This window comes from Chamaea fasciata, unplaced genomic scaffold (genome assembly GCF_029207755.1).
Source record: "Chamaea fasciata isolate MVZ Bird 193981 ecotype frontalis unplaced genomic scaffold, bChaFas1.0.hap1 SCAF_7, whole genome shotgun sequence".
NCBI lineage: Eukaryota > Metazoa > Chordata > Aves > Passeriformes > Sylviidae > Chamaea > Chamaea fasciata.
In genome coordinates, this window is record NW_027094092.1 from 14,320,444 (window position 1) to 14,344,429 (window position 23,986).

The following is a 23,986-nucleotide window of genomic DNA, read 5'->3' on the forward strand; positions in this document are numbered from 1 at the left end:
CAGCAGTGACAAGGCTGGATCTCCCAAAGGAACTGAGATAAGGCTGCAGCTTGGGGCACCTGTAGGGAACAGCCCGAACCCTGCTTTCCCGTATCTTCTTGTCCTGCACTCCAGGTCATGACCCTTGGCTCACAGAAATGAGCTGCAGCCAACACTGTCGCTTTCGCAAGAGAAAGAGGCAAAGCTGCCTCCAAGCGTGGAGGAGGGTTTGAGCACAGTATTTCTTCCTGGCCTAGCAATAAACACTGGCAGCATGTGCACACTGGGAAACACAACACATTGAGGGGGCCTGGAGACCATTTCTTGGCTCGTACACTCTGATGCAGTTAATATAAAAAGCAACCCCATACTGGTTGCCCTTTAACTGTAGATATCTATGAATGCAAGCTGTGTTCCAGAAACATTCCACAATTTTGCAATCTAAGAAAGTCACACTGAGAAATGGGAAGAGGTGAATTCCCAGCTCAGGCACAATATTTGCAGTTATTTCTTAATCTGGGAAGAAATGTTGCCTTATTTAAGTTTACGTGTGCAAAAATTCATTTCAGGAGCTTTGCCAAGTATGGAAAATACACTACCAGTGAGCTCAGGCTTACAAAAACAGTCATAGAATGACTGGAAACTTGCCTCCTTTCAAGAAGCAGATTGAAAATGCAGGTATTTCTCTGAAGTAAATCTGATTTACCCATAGGTTTCCAATAGTGAAATAATGTATACTTTTTTCTTTGAAAAAAAAAAAAAAGAAAATACCACCACCACTTTCTATTTGAAGCTGCTCCAGGCTAAGCCCCCTTTATTCATCTCTGCTTTTCAAAGGTCCCTCCCATCACCAGGCACCCACGAAAACGAAGCTGAGCTGCAGCTCACCTTCCCCATGAGGCTGGCTGAGCTGTCAGTGGTGTGTGCTCAGCCGGCGGACAGGAGCCTTGCTCTGTGCAACTGAGGCAGTTTCTGTTTCAGTAATTTCTGAACAGAAGACCCTGTCATGTCACAGTCTCTTCACCCTACCTGTATGAGATGAAAACAAACTCATCCAGAATAGGAAACATTCATTTTCCAACTCTCCCTCAGAGAGCAAACTCTCACTCTTTATTAACAGCCAAGTTAGTTAAAATGATAAACACAAGCTCACTTTGGACACAAAATCTGAATACACACTTCCCATTATGTTACCTGTATGACCCTTCTGACATGATTTTTTTTTAAAAAAAGCTCTAACTGGAATTATGATTTATGATAAAAATACGAAAAAAAGCCCCAACTTTCAAAGTTAACCAAGTGTACAAAACCCCCACAGAAGAAAGAGACTGATGTGCACAAAATACACCAAGCAAATGAAGTGGAACCATATGGAGGTAAGCCAGGCACACTCTCAGAAATCCAGGAATTCCTCTGGGGAAGGGAAGGGGAGCACTCAGCTACACCACACACTGCATGAACCTGAGGTAGGCAACTGTGGCAGCCCCTGAGGCAGCAGCAGCTTATCTGGCAGGGAAGAGAACAGGTACCAACACCATCTGGTAGGTGCCTGGTTCCCATTCCAAGTCTTACTGTGAGAGCATGGGGTATTCCTGATGGCACAGATCCGTCTATTTCCAATGGCAGAATCTAAACCCCAGAAGCTTTAAAGTTCTCTTTTTTAGAAATAGTTCTGTGTTGGCTTTTCCACAAGCAACACCAGATGAAAGCCTGACACTGACTGTCTCCCTGGAACTTCCCTTCCTCCAGGGAAGTAACCAACCCTCCACACCCAAGTTTTTCTTGCAGACAAGATGAAATAATCTGCAGACTGCATCTCTCAAAAGGCCAAACATACACAGTCCTGTTTTGATAAAAAGCACTATTTTGCAGCACTACAAGTGCTGCAAGACTACATAAAAAGATTCTGTACAAAGCAGTACTTTCATGTTATTTTACAATAAAATTATCAATTAAATTGAGTTCCAATTAATGCATTTTTATTTAAATATTTGTGAAGAATCAAATATTGACCAGATGCTGTGGCCTTCTGCTTAAAATGTGAGTCAGACAGTGAAGAGGGTCAAAACTAGAAGCCTAAAAAGAAACTCTTTCAAAGATGTATTAAATGCAGAAAGAGTGCTAGTACAAAGCATAGTTCTGTAAATGAGATATAAAATCCAAGTGATTTTATGAACCTTCATATTCAACCAGATATGTAGAAAAGACTTTTCTTGAGAGCATCCATCTAAAAATACTTACGTTAACCTTCAGCTTTTAAAAATATTAAAATAAGTCCTCTCACTTCCCAAAATGTCAGAATTATGGAATTACCAAAGTTGACCTGGACTTAAAGAAAAACTTTTGACATGTTTTCCTGGAGAAATGGGCTGCTCATGGCTTGGACACGTGGACTGTTCACCAAGCAAAAAACTGCCTGGATGATCATCCCCACAGCGTGGTGGGAAATGGAGTTACCTCCAGCTGGTGGCCAGCCCTGAGTGGTGTTCCCTGGGGCTTAGAGCTGGGCCCAGTCCTGTTTAATCCCTTTATCAGTGCTCTGGATGCGGGGATCGAGGGCACAGTCAGTTTGCAGACACACCAGGCTGGGTGGCAGTGTTGATCTGCTGGGGGCAGGAAGGCTCTGCAGAGGGATCTGGACAGGCCGGATCGATGGGCTGAGGCCGATGGTGTGAGGGTCAGCCAGGCCGAGTGCCAGGGGCTGTCCTCGGGTCACAGCAACCCCAGACAGTGCCACAGGCTGGGCAGAGGGGCTGGGAACCTGCTGGGCAGAAAACAACCTGGGGGTGCTGGTGACAGCAGCTGGACATGAGCCAGCAGTGCCCAGGTGGCCAAGAGGGCCGGTGGCATCTGGCCTGGATCAGCCGCAGTGTGGCCAGCAGGACCGGGGCCGTGATTGTCCCTCTGCTCTCAGCGCTGCTGAGGCCACACCTCGAGCCTCGTGTCCAGTTTTGGGCCCCTCACTGCAAAAAAGACATTGAGGTGCTGCTGGAGTGAGTCCAGAGAAGGGAAATAAGAGCTGGGGAAGAGTCTGGAGCACAAGTCCTGTGAGGAGCAGCTGAGGGAGCTGGGGAAGGGTTCAGCCTGGAGAAAAGGAGGCCCAGACAGAACCTTCTCAGTCTCCACAAATCCCAGAAAGCAGGTGTAGCCAGGTGAGAGTGGGCTTCTTTTTCCCAGGTAACAAGGGATAGGATAAGAAGAAAAGGCCTCAAGTTGCTCCAGGAGACATTTTGATTGGATATCAGGAAACATTTCTTCACCAAGAGCACTGTCCAGTACTGGAACAGCCTGTCCAGGGAAGTGGTGGAGTCACCATCCCTGGAGGCATTTAAAAGCCATGCAGATGTGGCACACTGGGACATGGTTGAGTGGTGGATTTGGCAGTGTTAGGCTAATGGTTGGAGGGTTGGATCTTCAGGGTCTTTTGCAACTTAAATGACTCTGATTCTAATTCCACTGTCCTGAGGTCTGTTGGAGTATCACAACTGATGTTTATGGTCACAATGCACAAACAGGTATGGGCAGTTTAGAAATATTGTGCTTGCACTTTAACAGCGAGTTCATTTAACACGTTTGTCTGTTAAATGAACATTTTTAACCATAAATCCACTACTTAAAAATATTTCCCTCCCATTTTAAGACTTGGCTTGGTTAATATATTTCAAACAGGCAAGGCCTGTCCATATAATTTAAGAAGAGGAAAAAACCAACAGGTACCATAAGAGACACTTGTACAGCAGCAGTAAAGGTAAATGTCACTTACAGGAAAGTTAAACAAGCATAGGCTTAGATACTTCCCAAGAATGGCTTCTCATGTTTGCAAACAAACAAAAAAATTTTATACACCATAATTTAATACTTAGGGGCTCATATCCCTAAACACTTAAGTTATAAACTCAGAAAATAAGTTCAGCAATTTTCATCCTAAAAATCTGTGAGCTTAATTTCAAGATAAATACTGGCTTGTTTCGATCTATGTTCTAGAGTTCAAAAGTCATCTCCAAAGCAACACAGAAGAACTGTCACCACTTCCAGGTCAGATACCTGCCAGGTGGAGGCTGGCTCAGTATAACTGAACTTTTAGACAGGAGTTTGTTATTTTTAAGGGCCTGTGAAATTTAAGAGGCACTTGAATATACGGTGATTACAGTATAAAATGTTCCCAGAGTTCTCCCAAGTTGTTTTCTATGCTTGCTGAGACCACAAAAACCGGTCACACCTTTCCAACATGGACTGAATCAGCGCTCTGCAATTAAAGCAAATGGGGGGAAAAAAAGGTCAAACAGCAAAAAAGCTAACAACAGAAAACAACAGAGTTTTGGTTTGTTTTTTAAAGAGAAGTTTGTAAAAAACATGATTGCATTTCAGAAGCAACATCCTGACATCACCATTCACACCTTTGGAAGGAATAGGAGAGATCCGAGTCTGTCCAGGTCTCAGCAGGACAGATCTCTTTCAGCAAATCTCCTTCACATACACCTTTAACATATGATTTCCTACTTCCTCTTTTTCAATTTTAAAATGCCTATACAAAACACACAGTTTCTAAATAATAGGAAAGCTTTCAGATGAGTCTGAAACCAAAGGTTAAAATGGGAAGCACTTTATCTTCTTGTTAACTGAAAAGGAAGTTTGAATCACTGAGGATAGAGTGGATCTTCTACCAACACATCTCTTACCTCTGCCTCTTCTCAGCAATTCTCAGTATCTCACAGACAGCAGTAAATCTCTCAGACAATTCTAGTGTCAAGCCACACTCCTGCACGAGAGGCAAGGCACGGTTTGGGCCGATGGCCTTGGCCAGCAACAGAGCAACATTTTCCACAGTGATGCAGTCCGGGCAGCTCGGGCCCCCATTGCTGACAGCATTCCCTTTCTGGGGGCTGTGGTGGTGGACAGCTGTGCTGTGATTCCGTGCAAGATGCAGAACAAATTTCCATTCTTCTATGGTCTCTGGAATGGAACCTAGATGTAAAATGAGCTTGTTACATCATTTGTAAAACAAGGATTATTCTTAAGACCTCTATTTGCACTAAATCTGTACTTAAAAGGGAAGCTAGCTATCCTGTTTTAACATTTCAGGAAACCAAGCATTATCAACAAGCAAATTGTGCACGGAAATGTACTTCTCTGACTGACTCAATGCAAAGATTTAGTGGTGAACACACATAGGTTCACATCAGTTCAGTATTCAAGGCTTTGGATTAAGTCAAGAGACAAATTTTTGTCCATCTTAGGGCTGGCATGAATTTTCTTCAAAGGTCTGCCTTGTGGTACAGTGCTTTGCTCACCCTAACTTTGAGTGTGTCCACACGTAGTGGGCCAGATTTGTGCTGTGCAGGAAAAGGCTTCCTATTCCTCTGTCCACAGCACCAAGGTTAGCTTTTACTCCCAACTGATAAACAAATCAAGATTCTTTAACTTTTAAGCATTTTCTAGCACAACTGATTTCACAAAGCACAGCATGAAGATATAATAGTGTAACACCCATTTATGTGTATCAAATACGCTGTACTACACACAGTTAGGGCTGCAAAAACACTTCAAAAAATAAAAGTTCAACTCAGCTTTAGGCAAATCACTATATAAGGGCAGTTCCGACATTACAGGAGTATGTTTACACAGCTTAAGAAACACTAACCATCTTCTCCATTCAACAGGCTCAAATCATCCAAATGAACAATATTAGTTAAGGCTTCTCTTCTTCTATCCAATTCCAGACAGAGAAAAAGATATCCAGGCCAAAATCTTGAAAAAGAGAGTAAAGATTTCCAGGAATCAAATACGCAGTTCAAACCAAAGTCAAAAACAATCACAAACTCTTTTAAGTTTCAGTAAAGACAAAAGCAACTAAATTTAATGAATGTCAGAAATCGAGTAGGGACATGAGGAATACCTCCCAGTTGGTACACTAAATCAGACATTCAGTATTCACCCTTAAGAAAGGAAAGGTTTTTAAAAAAGTCCGTTCAAACAAGAAGCAGATAGGTCATCTACATTTGTATCTTCTCAGGATCAGAATACCCACTAACCAAGTATCAAGAATTACCAAGTTTTCTCCTTACCCATGTGATTTACAGATGTCAGCCATCTTCTCTTTCATAACAAAATCAGCTGGGAGTTTAATCAAGAGCAGAATGAGCTGGCTGTAGCCCCAAGTAAACAAATGTGATCGTGGCCTAGAAGATGAGAAATTCAGTTTTAAAGCATCATTGATTTTCTTCAGAACATTATGGCAGATTTATGAAAAGAGAGGAGGAAAAATGAATGAAACACCATGTGCAGTCTCAGTAGAGCAGTCGCTCTGGAAGGCATTACAAATCAAAGTTTTTCAATCCTTTGGTTGTTTTTGCTGAAATCTGCAAAATGCTCTAAGGAGTCAGTGATCCAAACTTTCACACAAAATCTAACCCAAAACCAGGCCTGTTAAGTCGTTCTGCTGCACTCAGGACCTTGGGTGAAACCCACTTTACCTGGGATTTCCTTCCTCATCCATAGTGTTTGTCCTTTGTGGAGCATCATGAGAAACTGCCAAGCACAACCAATCCAACCGTATAGATTCCGGCTGCAGAAGAGACCTAAGGAGAAACGACCTGGAAAACAAAGCAGACACTAAAAGAAAATCCTACCAGTTTTAAATATACCAGATATGGAGAGCCAGAGATTGTGTGGGGGAGGGGGGAAAAAAAGGGGTGGAGGGATGTAAAATTAAATGTGGAAAAGCCTAAAATTATTTATATCTCTAGAAACTGAGGCAATTATAGAAAATCAAGTTTGCAGGTTGAGTTCCCCCAGCTTTGGTTTGGGGATTTTTTTTTAGTTTGTTGTTGTTGTTTTGGGTTTTTTGTTTCATGGATTTTTGTTTGGTTTTTGTTGCTGTTGTTAGCTTGGGGGTGTTTTAAAATGCCATCCAACCCTGATACATTGAACTGCAGACATAGGAACACAAAAAAGTCAATTCCATTAAAAGTATTACTTAGGAAATCCCTTTTAAAACTAGATAATAACCTAACAAAAACTTGAGTCTGAGACCAGCTACAACTGACAGAATTACTTGAAACCTAATGCTTAAGAACACCAAGTAGACAGATACAGAAACACAAAAAAATGTACCCAAAAGCCAAATCAAAAAAAAAACCCCACAAAAAACCACTCCACACAGCTACACGATGAAGAGAACAGACTGATGAAAAGGATTCTACATTCCCCTCACCTTTTATCCTCTGGCTTTGATTTCACCAGACTATCTAAATATGCTAGAAAGTGAGCTGGATCATTCCTGCAAAGTTGTTTAATATCAGAAGGCAAAATAGAGGGGTGGAACTTGATCATGGGCCGAAGAGCTGTTTCCCCAAATTTTTCATAAAGCCTGGAGAAAGAGAGAGAATAAACACTAATTTCAACACCAAACACCCAAATAATTTTTTTTCAAGATCTTTCGCAAGTTCAAGATAGCACTGGAAGGTGATCTCTCTAAGAGATTCCAGAAATCTTCATGACATGGTAAGTGAAGCGATCTCTTCTCTCTTCCAGGAAGTTAAGAAAAAGATTTGAGTACAAACCTTTGAGCATGTGCCAGCAACAGTGGGCTGTCATCCCATGGCCCCAGGTCATGCAGCAGCCTCAGTATTTTCAACATATCTTCACTTTCCATTGCTAAAGCTACTGGACTGTGACAAGTTAGTTCTGAAAGAAACCAGTGCACAAGTTACAAGATTTGGGCAATTTTTTTTTCCTTAACATGTCCTGCCCTTCCTTTTGTCCTTCTGCTGAATAGCAGCTATCACTGCTTCCACGAGAAGTTCAACACCCACCTCAACCTCGATGAAAATGCAGGAATTAACCTCCAGGCACAAGTGCAGTCCAACTAAGGACAAACTGGGAATGCCTACACTACTTTCAATTCTAGAGCTCTCAGCATCCAAACAGTGAAGAGATTCCCAGAAACACAAACACTAACCCTCAGAGCAAGATTCTGCTGTTTAACTGCTCTCTGCTGGAGCAGAATCAATGCTAAGGCTTTAATTCACTCTTAGAAGAAATACATAAGGCAGAAGCTGAGTGCAGAGAACAGAAAAGTTGTTTTCCAATATCATCGTGATGGTTTGGTTCAATAAAACTAAAGAGGCATCAAAAAGGTCAGAAAAGTATTTCTGTGAAAGAAGGAAGTGTGAAGTGATCACAAGCCATTTCTTTGCATGGAACCATCTACTCTATCCAGTTTTGTTTCCCATTAACCACATCCCTTTACAAGCTGAATCTTCCATTGCAAATACTGAACCCCCTCCCCTCTCTTCTGCCTTGTTTCTACAGACTTGTGATTCTAATTACGATGCTTTTGCTCTTAGAAGCTCATATGCTTGTTTGTAAAGAGGCTGGGATCACTACAGTGTTCAATCAACAAGGTCCATGCAAATTAACAGGTTCAAAATTGCAAAGTGGGAGGAGAACAGCATTTCTCCAAGGAGCCAGCAGTGAGTCTGAGTTGAAAGGGACCCACAACGATGATCAAGTCCAGCTCTTAAGTGAATGGTCCATACAGGGCTTGAACCCACAATGCTGGGATTAGTAGCACTGTGCTCTAGAACCAGCTGAACTAAGTTCTTCCTAAAGGAAGTATTTGGGGGAAAAACAATCAACCAAACAACCCAAAATCAGAACAAAAACTCCCAGACACCAAGCATCCTCCCCCTGCCACAAGGAAAATCTGCAGACACAATTATGAGAGTCTTCAAGGGTTTTTTTCCCCTCCCAAACAGTCTTATTTTCAGTTTAAGCAGCAATACAACAATCATTATTTACCTTTCAATCCTGCAATGTATGTTTCCCACACATTAGGGCAGGTGGCACATGTGGTTATAATACACTGCTTTACTCTCTTTAAATCCAAAAGGAAGAAGTAGCTTCGCAAAAACCTACAAGCCAAGGTCCCTGAAGCTGCTGATGGCAGACTTCCCTCAGAGCTCTCCTCAGCCTCACCAGTCCCACAGGAAAAGACCTGCAGCTCAAAGCACAGAGTTGTCAACTCCACAAGATCCTTCAGGACATTGGGGTCGATGGCACACGGAGGAGACGCCCGAAAGCCGCAGCCCAGAGGCCCCAGCACATCTGTGCCATTCTCACGCGTGGTTTTGCTCACACAGATTTCATCAGTGTTTTCCTTTTCAATGCAGCCTTCCAAAATACCACTCTGTTCCTTGTCTACTGGGTCTCTGTCAGCTGGAGCCACTTGCAGGTTTTCCTCCAGGACTGCTCTCTGTTCCTCAGCACATACAGTCTTGCTTTTCTTAACAGACAAAGCAGAGTGCTCCCTGCTGAATTTTTCTTCTAGGCAGACAAGCCATTCCTGTAAGACCCTTCTCATACACTGAGGTTCTAACAAAACCAGGGGATCCTGGAGCTTGGCTCTGCAGCACAAAAAAAAGAAGTTTGCTAAGTTAAACAATTATAAGATGCCACAAGTGAAGTTTCAAATATGCTTTGTGTAACTATACTCCTACGCTTGACCTAGAGTCAGCTGTCGGGTTTTTTGTGATTTTGAGTGCATCAAACACAATTTGGGCTACTTCACACTGTCTACATTTGATCTGAGCACATTTTGAGCTCCCTAAGATTTCTTTCAGAATGAATTTTTTTGATTTTGATTTTTTTAAACTATGCTTGAACTTAAGACAAAGGGACAATGCTAGAAGAGCTTTCAGTGAGTTTCGCTTGGTTTTAAAAAGGGGAATCAAATCATTCACCAAATGAGATTCTTTCAGTTTATGTTAATAGACACTTAGAGCATCACTCTTACATGCCTGTAAAATGAATGAAAAGAAAAATTAAAAATACTCAATCATTTCTTCTGCCAAAGCCCAACATATCTACACAGTAAAAAGTTTCTTGGCTTACATAGTTTCTGCTGTTGCAGCCTTGAGACGGTCCTCCTCAGGAAGCTGGCAGTTCTGGGGTTCTGACCTAGGAAAGCACATTCATTTCAGTCTTATCTGAAGTATTAGTTTAAGTTATTAAAGTGAGGATTTCCTGAAAATTTTCCTCAACACTAATTCCTTTATTAAATACAAAGCTCTCACTGGTAAGAAGTAACAGCTCAACAGAAATTATGGATAAATTTGGCATGGAAGCAACAAATAATACTATTTTTGTGGCTTTCTATAATTGCTTCTACTCCAGCTATAGTAGGTTTCTGCAGATACTGAACAAAAACCAGTAACATGCCGCTGCACGAAAGTTAGTCCAAAATGGAAAGTTAGCACTGGAATATGAAATTACTTAACTCTGTGTTCATTGCCTCATCAGCTCTAAGAAATGAGTTGGGAGAACCAGTGAAACCCACCATAGGAATGAAGGCAGCTGGAAAAACCTAATGCCAAGTTCCTCATTCTGCTTGAAAGAGTTTTTTCTTAGGTTGCTGTCCTCCGGACATCCAGCAAATACAACTGCTAAGAAAATGTGATTTTGCACTCACTCTTTTTCTTCCTGGGGAGATGCTACTGGACTAAGAGTTAGTTCTGGCAACTGCTCATCATCCTTTGCTTCATGCTTCCCTCTAGATTCAGGACTTATATGAAGTGTGCCAATCTTCTCCGTGGTTTTGCGTACAAAGCTGGAAACACTAGGAATCACAAGTTGAAACATTTAAAATCAGAAGTTCAGAAGCAAACAAACCAAGCACTCTTTTCATTCAGACCATCATTTCAGAGACTTTATAATCTGAAGAACTCTTGAGAAAAGATGAGGGCAGTGATGACCAACAGGAAGAAAACGTACTAAGAAGCTATTCAAAATTCATAGTCCAGTCAGGATCATGTTTTCACCACAGAATAGAAACCTGAAGTATTTAACACTCCTGCTGGAGAAGCAGGATCACATACCAACATTAGCCATAGATTTTGACATGTATTTGCAATTTGTATGCAAATAAATGCAGACTGGCCACACTGCATTTTAAAGCTTTTAAACATAAAACATCTTTAGGAAATTATGTCACTCTTGGTGGTAAGAAACCACTTTACAATGCTTCAAATTAATTCTTCAGATAACAAAGCTCACCAACAACATCCTTTTCACTCAGCAGTCCCTATTCCTTCAGGTATTTTATTGAAGAGAGAGCTCAATGAACATAACAGAACTCAATTACTTCTACCACTGCCACAAAGAGAACTATGTCAACAAGATTCAAACAGAGAATTTGAAAAAAGAGCTTCCTGCTTTCTGCTCTAGAACTAAAAAAAAAAAAAAAATCCCAAAAAACTCCAACCCGGCATCTTTTACTATAACAAGATATAGCAAAAGATGAAGCTTCCTGCAGAAGGCAGAAAGGATTCAAATTTAGCAGAACAATTGGACTTGAATGTATAGAAGGATTAAAGCTAAACTTTTAAAAATGAACTGTAACTATGATAGCATTTTATTTAATGATTAATTGCATGCAGTGAATATTTGAAAATGTAGCTTTCATTATTAGCAAGAAATTAACTTACTACTAGTAAAGTCCTCAAGACTCCTTACAGTTTAGAAAAACTCAAACCATCACGTGTACTGATGTTTGTTCTGAGACCCTCACACGGCTGATAGCAGCTACAATTCTTTGTTGCAGGACACAATTTACATACTGAAGTGATCAAGGGAAGGCTGTGCAATTTTTCAGCCCATTGCCAGGCCAGAGACATTTTAGCTAAGTAATTAACATACAGCACTTTTGTAAAAAATTTAACACCACCTCTTTTGTATTTGTACACTCAACCCTTCATCCCCCATAAAAAAAAAAAAAAAGTTTTAAAAAACCAATGTGATTTATACCTAAAATGGACACAGATCTAATTGCAGCAGGTATAGGCTACCATTATTCCAAAAGTGTTTGGGAAATCAATTAAATTCACTGAAAAATTCACATGGGGATAGGACAGACCACTTTGCAAGTGTGTTTTAGCAGTATCTATCTGCTTCGAATGCTTTAATGTTTGTCCCCAAGCAACATAAGAAGTTTTCCCCCTGAGATCCAGAAAGGCAAAATCCCCAAACAATATCAGTAAGTTTTCCTTTGAATACAAACCACAACCAGAGTTTACAGGGTAACAGTAAACATTCCTAGACATTTAACAATTATTAACTGTTTAAAACTGAGGTTGAAGTCTTGGCTCCACTGAAGTCACCAGCAGCTCTTCCTACCTTCACTAGAGCCAAGATGAAGACTTAAACTGCCTGGCAAACCTGACTGGCATCTCTGGTGTTACATGTTTGCAGAACAGAGTATGAACTAAACCACACAATGCTACAAAATCCAAGGGACAAAAGAGGGCAAGATGTAATGGATGAGTGAACCTGCTGCATGTTTTACCTTTCTTTGACAGCTTGGAGAGAGACGAGAGGAGGTGGGGAACGGAATGACAAAGGAATACTGAATGGGAGAAATGTCTCATTCCGGTCAGCCTCAACCACCACAGATGCATGAGATACGTTCTCTGACAAATGGAATTGAAATAAAAAGTCATGAAACAGTGGCCTGGCAAAAAAATGGAACAGTGAAATGAACTGCAAGTCACTAATTCATTAATGGATAACCTGCTCACCATATTTTCCTTTTGAATACTCAAGAATGTGTGGAGCCAGATTTCAAGGACTGTTTTACTACTGACTTTGAACCTAGTACATCTGCTTTATTCACAGTCCTTTGGCTCTCTAGCAAGGCAAATAATGATCAGCGACTGCACGAAAACTATTTTCTAAAGGTACACATACAGTCCATTTAGGGGACAAAACCTTGATTTAACCCTAAATTATCCATACATCTAGGAAAATGAAGTATTGTGGCATACATCAATTCACATAGCATGATTTCCAAAATCTAAATCACACGTGAACAGAGACACACAAGCCATGACTAGGGTATAAATCACCTACTTATTTGAAAGGACTTAAAAATCTACCTGAGCCCACCGCTCTCTGGCTTTTGACAAGAATCACAGGAAATACAGAATCCCTGACCATTTCCTTTTCTCTCCTACATCCCTAACAGTATCTACAATGTGTTTTGCTTAATCATTTCCTGGTACAAACACAGTTTATCTTTAAGTGACGCCAACAAGAAAAAAGGGATCATTTTAAGCCAGGATGACGCTGCATTTTGCAACAGTCAGCAGTAACCACAGTGTTGAGAGGAAAAGATGCTGCGCTGTTAGAGAAAATCTACCACCAGAATCCCTCTTGACAGTGCCTAAAGGTCACAACTGACCTTATAACTGACTAAATAAGGCTGCTATTGTTCATGATGCAGACTAGAAACCTAGAAACTCATTACATCTTATGTCATTGTGAGCAGGGAAACACTAAGTCCATTTCTTCCAAATACCAAATCAAGTACTTGTGCTTCAAGAAGCACCTACAACTGCTCTACTTGGAAATGATCAGCAAATTTATCATCTCTTGTGAGAGAGACAGAACACACAGAACCTTTCTATCTTCTGACATTCAAAAATAAGGTCACCTGACTTTTGACTTTGAATGTTGGAAATTATGAACTTCAGAGTTTCCCCACTTGTTTTTATGGTGGTGTAGGTAAAGAGGCACATGTAAAGATAAGTGCTACCAACAGCACCTAGCTTAGTCAGCAGGACAACTCTACTGACAAGAAGAGGGGTAAATACCCATTTCTGCACTCTCCCTCTCCCACTGTGGTTTTCACCAAAGCATCTAAATTCTCTCCATCCTCAACAGGCATCTACTCCTCACAAAAGTTAAAAGGCAGCTTTTTTTATTGGAAAGCCTCTCTACCATACCTAGAGCTAAGCCAGCTCCTTATCATCCCAGGTTTCTGCATTCCCTCCCAATCCCAACCAGAGTAGAGAACAAGACCCTTTACAGTCTCACTCTAGCTTTAGTCCAGTGACAGACATTTGTCAAGAAATAAAAAAGCTCCCTGGATGGGCTAAATATTAGTTATTAACATTTCTAGAACCCCTACACTAATGTTTACACATGTAAGATGATCCCCTGTACAAGGGAAACTCTGCAGGAAAGTCAAGAACACTCATCAGAATCCTTCTGCTTTCCCTGAAGAAATACAAACCAGAGTCCTGATTAAGAAATTATTTTTTGAAACAAATATTACAGAAGGATACTGGCAGCAAACAAATCTTGTTTGGAGTACAATTGACACTGGCATAGACAGCTGAAGGAATCTTAGCATTAATGCTGAATTACACTTGGAGAGGGATAAGTTGGAGTGAAGCCTATGCTTGGTCAAGCCTTCTGGACCTTTTGTTTCTCTGGGTTTTGTTTGCTTTTAAGGCTGGATTTCTGTGGAGACAGCTTTCCAACCCAATGTTTCAGGAAGCATTTTGACTGGAAGGTGAGGTGACTGTTTCAATTGATCAAATTACATATATTAATAATGAATAACTTGATCGTGGGAAGTAAGAGTACAGAGCCAACCCAGTTGAATTCTTGTAGAATAAACAAACACATTCAACAAACATGTTTTCATTAAGACACGTTACCAAGTTCTAGTTGCTCATCTTCATGGTGTACAGGAAATTCTTTAAGTCTCTCATCTTCTGAGAATGTTTGACTGTGGAGGGAACATGAGTCCTCATCGGACTGGCTGCCCCTTCGACTGATAACGCGGTAGATTCCAGAGTCCAGGACACTGAAGCTTTCCTGTCAGACCAGAGAGGGGAGTCAGACATCATGTGAGTTGTACTTCCTTTTTCAACCTTCTGCAATGAACTCAACCAACTGCACCTACACAAATAACTTCAGAGCATTTCATAATTCACTGTCTGGAAAACTCCTGTTTAACAGAGTACTTTTATCAGATCCACAATGCAAAAGGACACGGATGCCAGCAAGTGTGCAGTTCAGTGACTTTAAAAAGATGCGTATGCCGCAATTGCTTTTAGGAAAGCAGCCTGTGGAACAACTGGTGTACTCAGTGCAAGGCAAAACCCACCTCAGCTTTAGTCCTGCAGCCAAGAATGTCACTTCCCCACTATGTAGCTGCATACCCAAGAGTCTGTATTCCTTCTGCTGCCAGCCATGCCCAGCTAGCACAATTAGAGACCCTGCAAAACTATTTCGTTTCAGGACCAACACACATTTTTTTGCAAATGGTCTGTCTACATGGTTTACTTTCACAGTGGCTAAGGAAGAAAAACTTGTCTACCACCTTAAGATGGTATTTAGACTACTTGGCTCTTTAAACTTTCCTTTTAAACACTATTAAAGTAAAAGCAGGAGCTGATATTGTATTAACTATGAAATATTTCCCCTTTCTTAAAAAGCAGCTGTATATTTATTAGAAACATGCTTTGATTTTTTTTTAGAGCTTTCTCCTTAAGCTTCTTAGAGCATGACAATTTTTTAAATAGGGCTAATGTAGTTCTTAGCACTCAGACATTCATTCCCACCACATAAAACTAGAGTTATAACCAAGACTATCTTTACTGAGGCACGTTACAACATTAAACAGAGCTGTGGAAAAAGCCATCTTCGTGTCAATCTTTGTCCACATCTCAACCATTAGCCCTAAAACAATATGAGAAAGAGGCAGAGGTTTGAGAGCTTACAGAATGCAGGTAGTGGTGTTTCATACCTCTTCACCCCACCTAGTTTCAGAATGCAACATTATGAGCTGTAGCAGCCAGGGTAGAAAAGAAAGCCTCATCTTCCAAGTAAGAAATGAGGTGACTTTAAACCATTAAGATAAAACCTGTAGATGACATTTTTGGCACTACCAATACACATACATGAGATGAAATACTGCTCCTTCTACTGCTGCATGCAGAATCCAGAGGTTCCAACTTTGAAATAAGCTCTTCCAGTTGCACAGTGAGATCTTGCTGGGTTGAAGCATCCAGTTGAGACTTCAAGTGCTCCAGCTTCTCTAGAGGCAAATTTTTTCTTGCCTAAAAGCACCCAGTGAAACAGAGCCTTTATTATTTCTAATGCACATGTGAAAACAAAAGATACCATATGTGCAGGATGATTTTTATCCTTAAAGTATCATGTTTAAATGCCTTGAAAAACACCAACAAAATGAATCTCAGTAACCACGAAACTTAATGGAAGGTGGGACAGGAAAGACAGTGAAGTTTTATTGCATATTTACAAAGAGGAATTTACTTACTCTGCAAGAAACAATTGAATTTTGGAAGAGACAAGAGACCCTGGCAGCGAGGGTCCAGAATCCTCTCCTCATCAGACGCTCTACGCAGCGATCGACCAGCAGAAGGGAGAGGTGCACAACTTTCCCATTTGTATGCAGACAGAACAACTCACTCTTGTGAACTGCAATATCCTGAATATCTGCAAAACCACACATACAGCAATACCTGAAGGACTGAAGTCATGAATTAACATTCCTTTCTATCCCTGAAAAAGGTGAAAGCATATTCCCACCTGACCGCAATTGAGTGCAAAGCACGAGGGGCATGGGGAGAACAAACACTGAGGAGTGCTGACCTAGCACCTAGTCACTACAGAACACAGTGTCAAAACATTCCAGAGTTGCATTTCCAGAAGACATTCAAAAAACACACGAAATTACCAAGAAGTTTCCTTTTGCTCTGAGATGAAAAATTAAGCCTGATAAAGATTTAATTGTAAGCTTTGAAACAGAACAAAAATATTCACTGGTAGAAAAACAAGTTTGGCTTTCCAGAAGTTTTCAAATGAAATACTTACGCAAACACTCCACAACAAAGGTATTGCAAACATAACAACAAAATGGGGAGAAGGGCAAAGATTGACTGACAATAACTATTGTAGGACTCTGCTTATAACCCATACACACAACCATTTATAAGGATTCACTCATCTGCCAAATAAATATATTCCTTGCATGCACTTTAGACAGGTTTTAGGAAAAAAACCCAGGTTTTAAACTTTCAGCAGCCAGATTATCCTTCACGGAACACCTGACAATGAGCCTGAGTAAAGGATACTGCAGGTTAATCACCTGTATTTTAACTACTGTATTTGTGAGTCACTCTATGCTATGTTTTGTTTCTCAAGAAGAATGTTTTCATATCTATGGAAGTAGGGGTTGCCTGGAGGAGGCAGGGAGATGGTTAATATTCAAGCATATACCAGACAGATGACAAGTTTTTTATAAATATTCTGCAATCCATCTGAAGAAATTGAGCTTGAAAAGCTTCCATGTTAGGCAAGGACTTCAGGAACGACCAGTGTAACAGACAATGTCACAAAGCAAAGTTTACGAAACTTTAGTCTACCTTTAACTTCACTCCAGAGTAAGACTTGAACACTTTGGGGAAGAAAAATATAAATGCCTCTTTCTGTCCAGGTCACCACACAGTGCTCACTGCAATTAAAGCAAATGTTAATGGAGCAACAGTCAATTGTGGCAAAATTGGTAAAATTTTTTAAAAAATCTAAAATATGCAGAGATGGCATTGGCTTAAGTTTAGCAAGTGAGATACGAGACAGGTTTAGGATGATACTCAGGAAATTCTTACACAAAAACCTAAAGTTGGTACTATAAATTAGGAGGATATATAATTTTTAAGCCTACTTTATCAACAGGAAGCTATGCAATCAAAAACTCACGTCAAATACAGCAGCTTGGGGAAAGATAAAGACTGTGGAGAGCAGCTGGAACCGGTGTAATGAGGATCCTGCCTGCAAAATAAAATTATTATCAAGTACAAGCATAACTACGATAACCTTACTTTCTAAAATTCTTAATCCTGTAAAAAAAAAGGCTGGCTTAAATAAATATAGTCTTATGACAGCAGTATTTATTGCACTCACTCAGACGCAGCTGCAGAATCAAGGTTTTGGCATTTTTGATAAATACTGGCTACACCTCTTAGAGGAGACCGTGTTAAGATGACAACTAGGATTAACATATGACTGAAGCAGGAGTTCATTTAGTCTTTTCAGTCTTAAGAATATCTCAAACAAGTTTATCACTGATAACACTCATGTTTCTACCTGAGAGTAACAACAGGAAGAGGTGGTGACGAGAGCAGCTGCTTGAACTGATGTGTGCTTTGCACTTCCCCATCAAAGTTCACCTCCCACATCCTTGAGCCAGGTCGAGCACAGTATATTAATGGCTGCTGATTCCCACTGTTTTTTCCAACAGGAAAGAAACATGCTCCAAATTCTCCATCTCTCTCTTTATTACCAATCTTCCAGAACTTCTCTCTAGAGGGGGAAAATATACTTGTTAGATAAGGCAGCATTAAAAAAAGCCCTAATTAATTTTATGTTTTTCTTGAATAATAAAAAAATACTTAATTCCAGCTGCTGAATTGGTTTTGATGATTAAGAAAAAAATCTGTAATGAATATTACAAAGCCTGCCCAAAGTTTATACAAGACAGAATGCAGAAATATTCACTAGTTGAAATGAATGCTCAGATCAAAGGTTTTTTTTTCAGCAGAACCTGTTGTTCAACCTAGTGATGGGAAGGTGTGAACGTTCCCAGGAATCATTTCCAATCACTTGAAAAATAAGACAGTGACTATGAATAGTCAGCATGAATTTATGGAAGGGAAATCATGTTACCAGCCCTCCACAACAGAATGACTGGCTGGGTAGACGAGGGGAGAACAGCGGATGTTGTTTATCTTGATTTTAGTAAAACATTTGACACTATCCCTCCCAACATCTTCAGAAACAGACTGAGGGAGCATGGGCTAGGTAAAGAGACATTGATGTCATTTCAGAAACTGTGTGAGACTCTGAAGTCCCGCATTTCAGAAATAAAATAGAACTTGCCTCTCAGTATCACATAAATAAGTGCGGGTAAGTGAAGATATGAGCAGTCTTCCATCCAAATAATCAAGCTGCACCACTCGAGAATCAACAGTGGTTATAATCTGCACAGGAAACATCACAAAAGTAGCAGCAGCCTACAGTTAAAAAAGAAAAAAAAAAGAAAACATGCTGGTCTTCAGTTCAAAGTAAAGACTGTTTCATTATGTTAAAATTGCAAGACTCAGAAAAGACTCATGTATGCTATGAATACACAGTGTAAGCTGGAGCAATTCCTTTCTTCTGTCTTTACAAAGCAAGGCTTCAATGCTCAGAAGTACAGGAATCTAAATCCTCCTTTTCCCAAAACCACTACTGAAGACTAAAGAAAAAAAGAGTCATATCCCTGTAGCATCCTGATATTTCTTTATAAAGGTGGTTTTTTTTTTTCTTTAACATTAAGAGAGTGTTTTATTCCTGCTCTTCTGAGCTTTGTGCTTTTTGTCCAATTCTCCCCACAGGTACTTTGAGCTAGCAGTTTTATGGAAACAAACCAGAGGGATTGATACAAAAAAACAACTTCTACTGGAATTAGGTTGCTCACAAACTCACCTTCTCTGTCACCCTGTCACAAATTATCCACATACTATTTATCAGTTTTACCAGTGTCTCAGTTTGCATGTGTGGATGAACAGTCTCAGCTAGACTAATGGATATGACAAAGAGCATTATCTGAGAAATGCAACAGTCCTGTTCCTTTAACAGCCACAGGAATCTGTGAACAGACACAGATTCCATGGGCCTTGCCCTTTTCTCCTCCCTCTCTTCCCACAGGTGACTTTCCCCCCCATTTTCTTTAAATGTAATACTGGTCTTGCTACTCTTAAGCCAATCTTCCATCAAAATCTTCCATGAGGGCTAGAAAGAACCTGGAGGAAATGCAGCTATTTCCAGGCTCTGCTCCTTTTTACTGACTAAAAAGAAAGGACCCAGTAGTGGTAAAAGCTAAAGAACACTCAAGGGCTAGAAATCAGGCTGCTATCACTAACAGGTGTGTCCTTTGCACAAAATACAAAGGATGGAGGCTTGATGACCACCTACCATTTATTTTATCTAATCCAGATGTTTAAGAATAAGAGCATCCAGACAGAGGCAAGCAAAATCAGAGTCTGGGACTGCTTTCTCTGACCAACAGCTGAATTAAGGACTAAAACAAACAGCTGAACCTGTAGCTGGACTCTAAGGAATCCAATAGGCTCAGAAACACCAAACCCCTTAACTTTGATACTTGTAATTTCCAAGAAGCAGGAGATTGACCCGTTTTTAATTCTGAACATTTGAAAGCATTTTGAAGTTGCATCACTAAAATACACAGAATAAGGATTGGGGGAGTTCATGGGTCAGGATTTCTGTGGCTGTCTCAAGAGACTGGTTCTTCACCCCAATAGTTGAAGCTACCAGAACTTCATCAAGTGGCAAGTCCTGCTCTGTTCCCCTTGGCTAAGATAAACAAAGAGATCTCACACATCACCCCCAGTGAATTAAACTCAATCAAAGTATGCAACATTTTACCTTTCCTTGTTTGGATGTGTTAATCTTGATGGCTGATACTTTTCCCACATGATCTCCTACAAAAACTCGAAGGGCAGCTGTATCCCAGCACAGAGCTGTGACTTTTCTGCCCTTATGCTCAGAGGAAACATAAATCCGTTCTGGCTTCCCACGACGTTCCTGATTCAGCTCCCAGACTACTACAAGGCCTTGGCTATAACAAGTTAAAAATAAGATTGAAAATAAGTCTTCTAAGGTTTTACCAGTTAATAAAGTCCAAAGAAAGAGGAAACCCAAGGGAAGTGGCATGCCTCAGAGCTGGTTCTGTTAGAGGCTGCATGCTTTCAAGAAGCGTCACACCAAGTTCTTGAGAAGAATAAGTGTCCTTCTTTGCACCACAATGTATAAGTAGCTTCATAAGGCTACTCTCACATTTATTACACTTGCCAGTGAGGATGTGGAAAAACATCTAAATGGATTTTAATAACAGTAAGTGGAATTAACTATCAATCTCATTCTACTATGCTAATGAAAATGCTTCTTTTCATGCCAAAAGGTCTCAGAAAGACATTCATCATCATAATTTCACATGCATGAGCTCTGCCATAGATGTTTTATTACAGAAATAACACTTGATCTAAATGACTGTTCCAGAAAAAAAAGTTAAGCAAACTGTCTGTGTGGAGAATTATCCTGTAGTGGCCTCTATCAGTTAACCTGGTAAGCTAACTCTGTGAGTTCTCAGCAGCTATCCAAGTCTGAAACTTGAAGCTTCTTAAAAACATTAATCCAGTGCTCAGGTTTGCAAGTAGATCACTCACCTGGTGGCAACAGCAACATAGTCTTCATCATGCAAACAACAGGCCACCCGGGAAATGGCACCTTCCTGAAAGCAAGCATGGGAGTAAGAACAGGTGAAAGTTGTTCCTGTTCTGCCTCTACCACTCGTGCAGCTTTCATCTTTAAGATATAAACCAGATTCATGTCAGCAGATGCTACCATTCTGTTGTGATGTGGTTGGTTTTTACTGTTTGTTTGGGTTTTGTTTGCAAAGACTGAGTTTACTCCAAGTTGGATAACAACATGAAAACATCAAGAGCAAGGACTGCAGTGCGTTCTCTGATTTGGAAAGCACAGAAATCACTCTTCTGTCCTCACACCTTTGGAAGTTGTTTGGACACAATTAAGTGAGGTGCTCACAGCCTTAAAAAACTGGCTGCATTCATGCTATACTGGAAGCAGCAGTGGCTCCTAGGAAATAGCACCTGGCTGTACAAATAACAAACCCTGTTGCATGATCTGTTCCAGCAACGGTAAGTCAGCCAATCTTTTCTTCTTTTATACAGGTGTGTCACACTTGCGTCAAACACTGGGAGTTACCTACTTGTGAGTTGCTCTGGTTGCATACTCAAAACGTTCTTCTAATCCTCAAATATTCAGGTGACTTTGTTGCTGCTGTTAAAAAGTAAGAATTTGAAACACAAAGGCCTGATACTCTGAAGTAATTTTTTTCACACTTCATGCAATCTATTGTACCACACACTCTGGGGATAGCCTCCAGAACCACAACCTATTTTAAACAAAGCAGCCCAAAACTTCACCTTCTTTGGACAATCCAGTAAGTTGAAGATGCCTATTGACTCTTAATTACATTAACTTGAAATGATATTTCTTTCTCAGTCGTATTGTTGGAAATTTTCATTTAAAACTTTTATCCTTACCTTGTGAGTAAGAAAGAGTCTTTGCTTCCAACCATCCTTTTGGATAAGGTTCAGTCCTCCTCCTGAGCTGCCTAGAGCCAGCCATCTCTTTGACACATCTATACACGTGCACTGAAGGAATAAAAATCATAGTGCATAACCTGGTAAGCTCTGATCACAGCACTTTTCTCTTGCATTATTATGGTGGTTTTTTTTAAAGGCTTCATTGTTCATCAGCTGTGTGTACTCCTGAACCACTGCCAGTGAAGATTATTAAACAGCACTTTGCAACTGGAGCAAAGAGTGTAAGCTGTGTCAGGCTCTGTTAAGCACCCACAGCTGCATTAAGGAAACTCACACAGAGTAACAGGGTCCATTATCTTCACTCTTTCTTCCCAAAGTACCACCCCCACTAAGATAGTATGCACACACCCCAAAAGAATTAGATTAATCCTATACCTTACTCAAATAATTAGCCAAATAGCGTCATTACTTGAATTAAAAAAAAAAAAAAAATTTAAAAAAGCCATACACCACAAACTCACCTTCAGACGACTGGAATCCAGCCTAAGTGCAGAAAGCAATGGATCCAAACACTCCAGCTCTGCCAAGACATGGTTGTAGGAGTCCGGAATTGCTGGCACGGAGGCCATGGATGCACACAACTAGTGCTGCTCACTCATGGGTGCGTTATGGCTTCAGCTTTTAGTTATACCTGCCACAAAAAAAGTTCTTGATTAGTTCACTTTTCAGTATTAGAGCTGGAGTTCTGTGCTTAAAGAAATACCAAGCGTTTTCCTACTCAAAACCCATCAGGTTTCAGTGTGCCAACAAGAGCAAAGTGTGCCAAGGGCTGGAAAATAAGACTCCTACTTCATTTATAAGAAGTTGTTGTTCAAGTTCATTTTTGAAAACTTAACCTATCAGATAACTCACCTGGAAATATTTAAACTGTAATTAGATTTACATCTGCCTGTGAAACAAGTTAACATATACCTACAGAAAACTCATTGTTTTATGGAAAAATACATTTTTCCCACAGCATGCACCATTAATTTGAAACTAACTTTCTCAAGGAAAACATTTAGCATTGGCATTTTATAATTACATCATATTCTCCCCCAAAACTAAATTTAAGGAGTATTATTCTCAAGTTATACCCAATTTAGAACTAGCTGCATTTGTGCATTTTGATACAATTATAAGCTATCCTCTCCACAGTATGTCGTCTCCCACATTCAAGAGATAACAGAGTGAAAACCAAGAATTAAATAACCACTGAAATCGCAACCTCATATTTTTCCTAGGCAGCACGTACTTTAAATAATCTCTTGTTGAGTTTGAAGTTTAAACCTGCGCATTGCTTAACAAAACCCCAAACCTGTTACACTGCACAGTCAAGTCCCGAAATTTCTAGGTAACCTTTAGTATGCGGTCCCATAAATTCAGGAACTCCCTCCCAGAAAAGCTGTCATGGGGGAAATTTACATTTCCTCCAAAGAAAAGCGAACGCTCACTCTCACCAGGCGCTAGGAAAAGGAAAGAGGCACGTCTAGCCAACGAAACCAGAAGTTATTTTTTCAAAATTCTCAAAGCGTCATAAAAACCTTAATGGCCACTTCTACCCTGCCTGCTCTCTGCCACATCCCGCCTCTGTGGCCCCGAGCTGCGGGCTGGGGCTGAACGGCGGGACTGTTTGTCTCCCGTACCCGGAGTAAGGCGAAGGGTCGCAAAAGGCAGAAGAATCCCCCCCAAAGCCCTTCAGGAACGGCGGGCAGGGCAGGGGACGCGAGCCGAGCGCCGAGGGGCACAGCGGCCAGCCGGGGAAGGCGCAGGGCCAGGAGCCCCTCTCGCTCCTTCTCTCTCTCTCTCCCGCCGCCGCCGCCTCCCCGCGCTCCCGGCGCCGCTCACGCCGCCGCCTCCAAACACCGCGGTCACGTGACCCGCGGGAGGGCGGGGCGGGAGCGCGCGCCCGCTCCGCGCTGCATCACGAGCCGCCCGCGCGGGAGGAGGAGAGGGAGGGGGAGGAA

General features: G+C 40.9%; 1 protein-coding gene across 1 annotated transcript; it reads right to left on the bottom strand.

The window, feature by feature from the left end:
• Nucleotides 1-766: 766 nt before the first annotated feature.
• HPS5 (HPS5 biogenesis of lysosomal organelles complex 2 subunit 2) lies at nt 767-23,869 on the bottom strand. Its single transcript, XM_066187652.1, has 23 exons — nt 23,666-23,869; nt 22,502-22,671; nt 21,978-22,088; nt 21,078-21,142; nt 20,278-20,470; nt 18,730-18,863; nt 17,938-18,153; nt 17,551-17,622; nt 17,217-17,305; nt 16,109-16,287; nt 15,729-15,887; nt 14,481-14,640; nt 12,323-12,446; nt 10,451-10,597; nt 9,874-9,939; nt 8,782-9,386; nt 7,542-7,665; nt 7,193-7,348; nt 6,453-6,572; nt 6,045-6,158; nt 5,621-5,727; nt 4,659-4,944; nt 767-4,225 (listed from the first exon to the last, which is right to left on the bottom strand). The coding sequence occupies exons 2-23, from the start codon at nt 22,607-22,609 to the stop codon at nt 4,165-4,167; spliced, it is 3,396 nt and encodes a 1,131-aa protein (XP_066043749.1). The 5' UTR covers nt 22,610-22,671; nt 23,666-23,869; the 3' UTR covers nt 767-4,164.
• Between the last annotated feature and the right edge of the window lie 117 nt (nt 23,870-23,986).